The sequence below is a fragment of the Seriola aureovittata genome, chromosome 22 (genome assembly GCF_021018895.1).
Source record: "Seriola aureovittata isolate HTS-2021-v1 ecotype China chromosome 22, ASM2101889v1, whole genome shotgun sequence".
Lineage (NCBI taxonomy): Eukaryota > Metazoa > Chordata > Actinopteri > Carangiformes > Carangidae > Seriola > Seriola aureovittata.
The window spans coordinates 14,118,643-14,130,302 of NC_079385.1; the positions used below are offsets into that span (position 1 = coordinate 14,118,643).

Consider the following 11,660-nt stretch of genomic DNA (forward strand, 5'->3'; position numbering starts at 1 on the left):
GTATTCCAGCATTTGTGGCTGTGCATATAATGTGTGCAAGTGGCTGTATATGTGTGTGCTAATAATGCACATGCCTATCTAATGCCGTACAAAAATATCGTGGCTGATCTCGGGGTTTACGAAGCGTGGCCATGTTTTCAGTCTTCATTAACCTTGCTTGCCCTCAATCCACATAATTTCTACCTGCTTTCTTTCCTCCCTCTTTCCTTCCTTTCTCTTCTCTCCTCTCTTCTCTCACTTTTTTTTTTTTTTTCTGCAGCATTTGTGGGCTGAATAATTGAATGTAATTGGGTAGTATGACCCTGTCTTTTGTTAGCGGGTAGACAGGGCAGCAGCACTCAGTTCTACTGTTGCTTGCTTCATGGCTAACAGTTAGAAGCATTTTCTTTCTTTCACCAATTTCTGTTGCTAGTGCACATGTACACACACGCACACACACACATACACACACACCGCTTACTCCTATAAGACTGTACATCACCACATCAATGAGGTAAAATGATAATCTAATAAGCATGCTGAAGAGCCAGCATATTAAAAAAAAAGCCTCGGGTATGATTAACTAAGCCTTTACACTAGCATAGCTCTGCAGATGAGCTAAAGCAGAGTGAAAAAATGACAACATTAAAACTAGCTAATCTAATTAGCTCGATGATACCATGCAGTTAAATAATTAGCCAGAACCTAATTGGCTAATATCACTGCACTGTTAAAAAATCTGTCTGCCTCTTTTCCTTCTCTTTATGTAACCTTTAAAAGTAAACACTTCCCAAATAGCCTGGAGAAATGAACTGTAACAAGCTGTGCTGCTGCTGCTGCACAAGTTGGAGCACCATGAAGCGTGGTTGCACTTTTTGACTTTTGAGTTCCCCGCCCATTTTTACTCCCTGTCTCCTCCTATACATCTCCTTCACTCCCCTTCACCAGCGCTTCATCTGCAGGGAGATGATTAGCTCGCTTTCATCCTGACCATCTTGTGTTTATGCACATGCTTGATACTATTACTGTACTTGAAGCTGTATACAAACAAGCTGCATTCAGTCTTAACAACCACCCACTCTTTCTACTGCATCCCTTGCTCTCTGTACACACACACACACACACACACACACACACACACACACGTACTGACATCCATGCAGTTTGATATGTGGCCCAAGGCAAAGCACTTCTCCCTAATGAGCCTCTTGCCCTCTGTTTCTCCTGGGGAGCCAAAAGAGAACTAACCTTGATGCAGCATAGAAAGGATGTAACCTGCTTACACACACACACAGACAGACACAGACAGACACAAACACACACACACACAGACACGCATAAACTGCTATGCTTGTAAAGAACCTCACTAACTACATTCTTTACCAACCTTGTGACGTTTTCATCAGTACTCTAATGTCTAAACTTAACCCTAACCCAGCACTTAACCCTGAAAAGAGTCAATTTGGCTCTCACAAGTATACACACACACACACACACACACACACACACACACACACACTAAGGACAAGTCAAACTAATGTCCTGACAGAGTTAATTCCCATGGATCCTGTTTGGGCCAAACTGGACAAGCAAAGTGTGACCCCTGACCCTGTCCTTGGAAATCATGGAGACGAGCTGGGACACATTGGGCCCATTCTTACTTGCTCCTGCTCACATGCCATGCTCTATAATTTTTGTCCTATGAATTGTATAATTTTTTGATTTTCAGGTTTCAACAGAAACATACACTTTGAATTGCCAACATAAGACAGTTTCTTGAAAGTCGACTTCCATTCATCCATTTTGCATTTACAATACAAATGCTTGCCTTGTTTCATCATGAGAATTAGTCACATTCTCATAATGTGCAGAGTTGTTTATGACGACCATAATTACTTTCAAATGATCAGTGGGGAAAGTTAGACCAGTGGAGTGGTGCGTTACTTTGCTGTTATTATTCATAGACTATCTGCTCTGAATTGAAGCATCTTTGTAGCATCATGGTGGTTCAGAAAGCTGTGGTAAAAACAATAGACTGTAATATATCCTGGTAGCATCATGGGTTTGAGTTTGGCCTAAGATAATGGGTAATAAAAAGGTTGTATTATGAATGTTGATTTGATTTTGATGCTCAGGTAATACATCGCCAAAGCCTGGTTTATCTGCACAGTGTTCTGGTCTCTCTCAGTACTCTGGTGCTCTCATAAATATGAGAGACCAAATCAGTCAGCAGTGCAAAAAGTGTGAATCATTATTATATTTCTAGTGGGTGGTAAAAAGAAAAATATTCAAAAACATTTAGTGACTGGAGCATGACTCAAACTAATGAAGTGTCACACCATCTATTCTCCATATTTGTGTGTTTTTATTTTTTTTTACTTTTCTCAAAATATTTGAAAAATAATCAAAAGTATCGTAGCATCATGTTTGTTTTACAGCAGTCTAATATTTGTTGTGGTCAGTGACCTGTCCTTCTCACCTGTGTGTGTGTGTGTGTGTGTGTGTGTGTGTGTGTGTGTGTGTGTGTGTGTGTGTGTGTGTGTGTGTGTGTGTGTGTGTGTGTGTGTGTGTGTGTGTGTGTGTGTGTGTGTGTGTGTGTGTGTGTGTGTGTGTGTGTGTGTGTGTGTGTGTGTGTGTGTGTGTGTGTGTGTGTGTGTGTGTGTGTGTGTGTGTGTGTGTGTGTGTGTGTGTGTGTGTGTGTGTGTGTGTGTGTGTGTATTGTAGATCTGGGCCAACTATGAGGAGAAACCAGTCGAGGAGGTTGTCCATCTATCAGAGGAGAAAGAACGCGTGGCCAACTACAGACCAGTATACGTCACCGAAATCACGGACACCCTGCACTTCTACAGCCAGGACGTAGAGACAGGTACGTTGACATTAAAATGCACTAATGATCATTTGGATTCTAAAATGTGTGATAATTGAACATTTCTTGACTCAAATACTGTATGTGTCAATGTGATCAAAAGCGAATTACTAAAAGTTGAAAGCGGAGTAAATATGTTTTATTACTTAATGCCACGGTGACTATTTCATCATCCTATGCAATCCCACCGTAAACACCACCATCAACAATCTCTCCACACAGAGATGCACACAAGGGCTCCCTCACTTTTTATTCCCTTTTAACACCAGACTGACTTTATGAATGACAATTATCTCTACCACTCAGACATTCACCTCATCCCTTGCTGCAGCATCCCTCCCACCAGTAGAGACAAAAGAAAGGACGTCCCACTTGTTATTACTACTGAATGGCAGGAATAAATCACACCATCCCCTCTTGTCACCACTGACACGGGGAGGGAGGGAGAGAAAAGTTTGGAGATGGGAAAACTAACAGTCCCTGGTACTCCCGCATGGCTGCTCCCTCTGACAAGCAGTTTGTGTCTGTATACAGTGTGTGTGTGCGCGTGTGTGTTTTTGTGTGTCTTTGTATACACGAATGAGTGCACACGTAATACCTCCCCCTGTGCTGTTTTGTGCTGGGTAACGGTCCATCTTTCAGGTAGTTTGCTTAATGGGCCGTCTTCTGCAATATCAAAATCAAGTTGTGTGTATGTGTACATGTGCAGTATGTACTATGTCTGTGATTATTGTAAGGGCTCTCACACAGCAGGTTGTTTCAACAGTAACTGAGGGCAGATTGAGGTGTGCTTCAACAACAATTCACTGAGCAGCGCTTTTGCTATTAGTACCACTGCAGTCAATATTTGAAGCTTCAGATAATGTGAGAATAGATTTGTCTTTTCAGAAATAATCCAGAGTGATATTTAGAGAAAAGTGGTCTAGCCATAAAAATCTTTTGACTGATTCAGTGTCACTGAATCCTGACCCACTAGAATTTGAGCCATCCTGTCATTGACACCTTGCCTTTTGTGACTTAATTATAATCTTACACAATTATGCATTCAGAAACACACAATTACAATCAAACCTGTATTCACGAACTAGTTGGAACAGATCTGAAGTCTTCATGCCAATCACTGTCCCTTCATCGTCTGCCAGTTTGTGTGTGGGAGCAGTACAGGATGTGGAGGTCTTCCTCACTCAGCCGTCCCCCACATCTGGCTTCACTGGCAGTCGACTGTCAGAGGCCATGAAATTGACTTTGGCCACCTCTTAATTTGCCTCACTGCCATAATTAATTAATTTGCCTTCATTTACTGCCAATTTGAGCCTGAGCATCATTCAGACCATAATAATCCAATCATATACAAATGTGGAAATCATGTGATCCGGAACTGTTCTTTCTTTCCCCTCTTGAAACCTCCAGGTGCTACTAAGGGTGCAGAAACAATCTGCTCTTCATCTTCTTGCCCTGAGCTGTAGATTTAAATCTAAAGCCCTTACACCACCTCTGGCTACTTAGCTTCCCTCCCATGTGAGTTGCTAGTGATGTGGAGGTTATGTGCAAGGTTTTATCACCGACCACAATCACGTGTCACTGGGAAGAAGCTGAAACATGGCACATGTCAACCTTAAGCAAGGGTTAATGCCTTTAGCATTGCAGACTGTCAGCAGGGAAAATGTACAAGCATATTCCATGTTATGGAAACATGAAAAAGGAAGCTTGAGTTTGGAAGCTTTTGGGAAACATACTGTGCTTGAGGTACACATGAAAAAACAAATCAAAATGTTTTTATTGATTTTATTTTTATTTATTGATTTATTTTTTAAGCATATTTCTCCTGAATTCCTTATATCTATAAGGGACCTATGGAAACTGCAAGATGCAAAGCATTTACAAGTTTTTCTCAGCAGCAACCTAAGGGTTGCATTTAAAGAAATTGTACACAAACTGCATTTTTTATATTGCTGCTCTCAGTGTATTTTGACAGGAGAGCTGTGAGTTATTTAATCTTTTCTCATATAAAGGCTTGATTTTTAGATGATCCAGCAATGCTGCGGCCATTTTATTTATTTATTTTTCCCTTTAATTGGCCCGTGTTCTTTCAACAAGAGGCTTATGTGCTAGTTTAAAAAAAAGTGTTATTCTCAGCAGGGAGGCAAAACCTGACCGGTGTTCACCCCCTGCCTCACTCCCCTCATCTCTCTCTCTATCACGTTGTTTGCCCCTCCCCTCTTTCCTCCATCTTTTTTTTTTCTCCCTTGGTCTCTTTCATTTTCGCTGACGCTTCCTCAAAGCTACATTAAGTCATACCAACCCCTTGAAGAGCACATCAAAGTGTTAAGGCCTGTAAAATCATACAAGCTGAGTGCTTTGCAATATCATTACATGTTCAACAACCCCCCCCCCCCCCACACACACACACACACACACACACACACACACACTCCTCACCTCCCTTCTCTTCCCTTTCCCTCAATTTCTGAAGTAAAGTAATTTATATACTCAGATAAGCTTAGAAGGAGAGGCTGAATTTCATAAATACTGTGATTGCAACTGATGACAACATACCACCTCACAGAAACAACAATGTTTATTCCACAGTTTATGGTCTAGACCATGTGAAAATAGATTTTTATGTATGTGCTATGACTGTCCTCATCCCATGTGAGCAGCACTTTGGCCGCACCATCTAACCTCTAACAAATCATGTCTATCAAGTCCCTGATTCAGAAAGCTGAACTAAAATTACACACAGCACGAGACGACACTGTGAAAATCACTGCAGTTTGACCTAATACAATCAAATGGCACTGTAACAAGTTTGACCTCTTTGATGCATGAACAAAAGTGACCACAGAGTTGAATCAACATCCTCCCTGATGCACTGACCTTCTAAGACCCACATTATGCTACGAGTTGGATTGTTTCTACCACAGCACCTACACATTCTCTCCTTCCCTGTTACAACTTTTCCAGTTAACATCAGAGACAAAATTTCAGCCAGTGTTTTTGGCAGCCACTGCCGGCACTCCATTTGCCAGATGGAGCAAACACTTTCATTGAGTACTCCTTGACCATCCTTGAGGTATAGCACACTAATGACATGGAGTACAAACCTAGAGTAACTGGCTGCCCCCTGATCTGTGTCTCACCTGATGTTCAGTTTGGGACATCAGGTTGGAAGTTTGGTAGCACGCCTCAGTGAAAGCAACTTAAACAAGAGAATAAAACAATATTGCCACTGCTTTGCTTTTTGACATCATAATGATGATAGGTGCGAACCCATTTAGTTAACTTCAATAATCGCCAGCTTTTATTGTTGGTGTAAAAGTGATCATGAAAGCTAGATGTATTTATAGAAACAAAATGATTAAAATACAGCTGGCACTGGCTGAGAGAGTCATTTTTCTGTCTGCAGTTAAGCCTCCATTTGTTTCAACCGTTGCATCAATAAGATAAGATGAACTTTATTGATTCCGCGTAGGAAAATTAAAGTGTCAGAGCGGCAAGAAGAAGAGAACAAAAAGTAGTGGAATATTCCAGGTAGCTGGATAATACTAACAATAAGGAGCATGGGATTGAAAGTGCTATACAAAGTGCTGTTTTGAACGATAAAGAAAAGAAAAATGAATAAAAATTGTACCTTAGTGAGAATAGGTTATGTGAGATAGGGGTCAGGTGTCTGTAGATAGCACCATTTGCAATAGATGACATAAAGTAGAAAAATGATGCAAAAATGACCTTACATTGATAAGAGCATATAAAGTCTGAGGCAGATATTACAGTGTAGTAATAATAAGCACTATAGTGGACAGTATCTGTTATAGTAGAGAAAAGAAGAGGATGAAGGAAAAAAAAAAATCATAAAAATAGTGGGGTTACAGCCATTAATATTTAGATGCAGTCTCTGCACTATGGAGGGAGATGTTGCTGTCTGATAGACTGGGATGTGGTTATTTATTTCTTGTGGTCTGATGAAGGCAATGGTGATTGAATAAGTCTGCACAGATGTTGTTAAGCTTTGAATGAACATACGTAGGCCCATGTAATAAACTTTTATGCTGTTATCTTCTAAGTGATTCTTGAACATTATAAAGAAAATGCAGTTTGTAATATCTTTATTCTCCAGGGGACCTAAGCGCTCTGTATTTTACCCCTTTTAATCATTCACATTTAATTACTCTTAAGTGTGGGTTTTTTTCATATATGGATATCTTTACACAAGTGATTAATTTCATGTTAGGAATGGTTTTTCCAAGTCACTGAGAAGCTTGAGGGATTGCTCTCTTTAATCCGCAGTTTATTTTGAGGGTCTTTATCTGTTGCTCTATGCTTTTATCTTTTATTGTCTCACTTTCCTCCCCCCCACAAAGTCTCTCCTTCATACTGCTGTCTCTCTTTTCTCTCCCTATTTTCCTTGTGTGTGTTGCTCTCTCTCCGGAGGCTATATGTAATTACTGTCAGAGGGGGACCTGCATAGATCTGTGTGACCTTGGACACTAAAAGACAGAGGCCACTCCAGGCACAGGGGGGGAAGTGGCTGTGTGCTGTACACTGTTGTTGCTTTGCCACTATAGTGGAGAGTAGACATAATTAAAAGCTTTCTAAATATAGCATTTAGTCCTTTATGGGGTGCGTAACTGTGATGGCTGGAACCCGAGTATTGGATGTTCTGCTTTTTCAATCAAAGACGTAAAGTACAGGTATAGTATTAGTGTCCCTAAAAACTCATAAACTGTGCCTCAGTTCCAGCCGGATGGATAAATCGGCTGCTTAGTGCAGATGTGTCCTGGCACATACGTCGGCCATTGAGTAACAAAAAACTGCAGTACAGATTATTATTATTATTATTATTATTATTATTATTATTATTATTATTATTATTATCATATATATATATTATTTAGAGTGCTCAGTGTATTATCTTGGTCAGAATTCTAGAGAAAAAACAAACAAAACAAACTAATTTATGAGATTCTTATCAATGCTTGTTACCATTATTAGTATCAATAGACTCTAGTTTTGAATATGTAGTTTCATACTGGGGAAAAAATGACTCTGATGCTGAAGAACATCCCTAACCTTGAAAACAGAAGTAGGACTAATAAAAAAAAGCCACCTTCTAGCTTTTCCTGAGCTTTAAGCTTCATTTCTTAGTCTTCCTCGGCAGAAGTTTGCTCAGTTTTCATGAGGATAGCTCAGTGGTAATCACTTGACCCAAGGATGGAACTTTGGTCAACTGAGCTTAACCGTACCCTCCGGCAAACTATACTTCTATTCTTCTATTTCAAACTATGAAATGTTGTTAAAACTCATACTCAGAGCTCAGATTTTGAATGCACTCTTCATTGACAGTGTTGTTCTTTGATGCAAATGACGATCAGCAGGTATCCTTTTCACAGAAGAAAAAAAGCTGCTAAAGTGTAAAAGCACAAAGAAGATCACAGAAAACATAATCAGTTTTTGACTTATGACTTATTTCCTTCTGCTCACATAACGCACCATTTTCTCTCTTGTATACTTACTGCAGAGATGGTCCACTACTTGAATTTGTATATTATATAATCAATTATGCTAGTAGAATGGAATTGAGACTCAGCATTTCACTAGTTTACCATTGGGCCTTTCCATATTCTTAACATGATATTCGCTCCATTTATATGACCACAGTTATCACATGATGATTACATGTTGGGGCACACACACCTAATTCTTGTGTATGATCTGAGTAAACATTCATCCATGTTAGGTCTATTCCGCTTGGGCTGTCCTGGTCAACAGATTGTAGCACTGGGCAACATTCCTACAGGGTTTTCTTTGCTTCGCTAGCGGCCTCCTACTGATTTGGACCTCACTCAGTTGTCACTTACGTGGGACTGGATTGCTAGGCCCGGCCCGGCCCGGCCGACAAACACACACTTTCTGCCCACTCCGAGCCTCAGCTGCAGCGCAGTTGGCGGTACATCCTGTTTAGTGGTAGCTTCCTGGCACCAATACAGACTCGTAATGAGTGGAGTCGTTCCCCCCAACCAGGTGCCACTCCGTCCGCATTATTCACACTTCTACCTTTTACACACAGCAGCTGTTCATCACCTAATGATGCTGGACTCAGCTACTGATGAAGCAAGGCAGGCAGGGAGCTGTTCTCTCTCTGGCTAGACTTCAAACCAAACCCCTTTCTGCCTTTTGAATTCCATTACTGTGAAATGATATGTTTCAATCTTATTTTGTCATGAGCTTGTTGAGGTACTGCCACTTGAGAATTTCCATTGTGGGTTATTTGCTTATTCCCTCTCTGTTGGTTTCCTCTTTTAATGTATGCTTTCCCAAACATTGACATCTTCAGCTGATACGGCCTCCCCTACTGTGATCTCACACCACTACCGCATCAGTATCTCGGTTTCCAAGTTCAACTCTATATTAAGTGGAGGCAGGTTGCCAGAGTAACACTGGTATTCAGAGTGTTGATTTCAATATGAGGACATGAGAATTACTGTAGCATTTCATATTGATCAGGGTGAGCGGCCCGCTAATTGGATGTCATGTCAAGGCAGCAAAGTCATGATTACTTTATACAATAGAGCTTAATAAAAACAAGGGTGCACATTTAAAAATGGTTGTCGCAAGGCTGCCTGCATTGTTCTTTTTTTTTTTTTCCATTTTGGATGAGATATCTTTCTGTGGCACTGTGGGCATCAAGCCAAAGTCAGTCAGGGGTTGAGATAATTAACTCCTACACTAGTGTGGTACAAAACTACTTTATTTTTTTATGTTTTCAAAAGCATTTGCAAAAGTAATTTTTTGTTAATCATGTTAGTTGTTTAGTAGTCTTAATTAAAACAATGAAGTAAAGGAACTAATTGTACAATGAAAAAATGAACTCAGATTATTGGCAAATGACATAAAAAATGCAACAAAGTGCTAAATGTGACAGTTGAATTAATGATTATGTTAAATAGTTTAATGGACTCCTCAAATCCGTGGAGAATGGCTTTAATTACCACACTGTTGTTTTAATTTAAGATCCAGCCTAAGTAGAATCTGTACTGCCTCTCAAACAAGCTGAAAAAAGAAAGGTTCTTCTTTCAGTGAAGTCTTTGCACACATCGTGGACCATGTATCTTTGTCCATCTGCCTTTTATGTCTCATGTTTAATTCAGTTGAAGTGTGTTCAAGACCTTGTTGTGGTGCCATTCGACCATACACCTACAGAGAACAAAGTATCCAAGCAGTTGAATGAAAGTTGCAGCAGCTGATGCCGCTGTTTTTCACTTTTCCCGCTCCCTGCCACTGCAGCAGATGCAATATTTAGCGGTCAGACCCTGTCCAGATGATAACCCCCCTCCCAAGACATTCATTATTTAATCAGATATGCAACTTAGCTTCTAAAAGGTCAGCTCACCTGTCGGTTTGAGGCAGGGTGCTTTTGATTTTCAGGCGGAAAATAAGCGTATTCATCTTCATTCTTCACTATCTTAGCGACCATGATTTGCACTAATGTCAACTTCTGGGTCTATTACCTAAAGCTGAGTGGTTGAATGACACTTTTCTCAGTGGTGAGCCACTTACAGGCCCAAATGGGGTTCTCTTCAAAACTGGCCAGGCTCATTTCGCCTACACCCCCGCTCCTCTTCCCCAAATGTGCACAGGGCCATCTTATGAGTATATTTGGACTCCTCACAATCAAAACAGGGCATTAGCTGCAGTCAATGAGGCTGGACAGGTGGCAGAGAGAAGAGCAGGAGAGACTGATGCAAAAAGAGAGCCACAGATGCTGTCTCTGTTTAGATTTTTCAGTGATGGCTTTTCCAATTACAGAAACAGTAATTTGCCGTAAAAGGCTCCAGACTGCCGGGAAGGGTGGAATGGAACAGGGTAATTGGTGGTGGTGGTGGTGGGGGGTGTATCACATGAGATATAATCCATATCACTCCAGTGGGAGTGGAGCAGCATTAGTCAAGCAGGGGGATCATTTGTTTTTTATAGTGGCCTCTCAACGCTTGGCAGATGCTGACACCACTTTAAACATCACTCAGGAAGGGGAGTAAATGGCTTTTCTCTTGTCTTAGCTCCCCCCTTGTCACACTGTGTCTTCAGAAAGTGTACAAATATCCCCAGGTGAGCGCCAGTTCTTTGTTGACCAACCACAGGGGGCATTAGACTCATAACAGCTGTATGTTTGCCCACACACACAAACAAATGCAGGCCTCCCAAGCCAGTACATACTGCACCAAGCCTGTGTTTTGTTGTCTGTCATTGCAGCCTTCTACCTTTGAAGTGTTACTTGCATGTCCTGAAACGCAGCCATTCCTCTACCCCAGAGGATAAAGCCTGTCCAAACCTCATGCATATTTAACACTCCAACAGGTGAGCTAAAGCACAAAAGCTCTGTTCAGCGGCTGTGAATCTCTCAGATGGTAGATGGTGCACCATCCATATGTCCACACAATCTTTGACCAGTCAGCCAGGGCACACAGCAAAGGCTCTGCGGTGCTACTAACATCAGCAGGAATGTTGGCAGAAAAAGTGTGTGCGTTAGCTTCAGTTTGACAATGTCCCACTCCTCTAGATGTGGTCTTCCTTTTTCCTTCATGAATTATAGTCGATTATAGCCAGGTTTATGTTTCCAGATCTTCTCCCGTCACTTGTTTCCCCAGCAGGTGTCCTTTTCATAGATGCACTCCACTCTGTCACTTAATTCCCTCATTCTTATAAGCCAGGAAATGACAGTGCTCTTATAAGCAGCCATTGCTCTCTTGGCCTCTGCCTCTGTCATATTGTGATTATTTACCCTTCTGTGGTTTAATGGCTTTCGTAAACAGCTTAA

The 11,660-nt window shown here is 41.0% G+C and overlaps 1 protein-coding gene across 1 annotated transcript in view; it reads left to right on the forward strand.

Moving 5' to 3' along the window:
* Positions 1–11,660, forward strand: part of snd1 (staphylococcal nuclease and tudor domain containing 1) — a 170,756-nt gene that overhangs the window by 128,416 nt on the left and 30,680 nt on the right. The window contains exon 18 of the mRNA XM_056367694.1: positions 2,704–2,845. Coding sequence (XP_056223669.1) covers positions 2,704–2,845 — 142 coding nt within the window. The remainder of the gene's footprint in view (positions 1–2,703; positions 2,846–11,660) is intronic.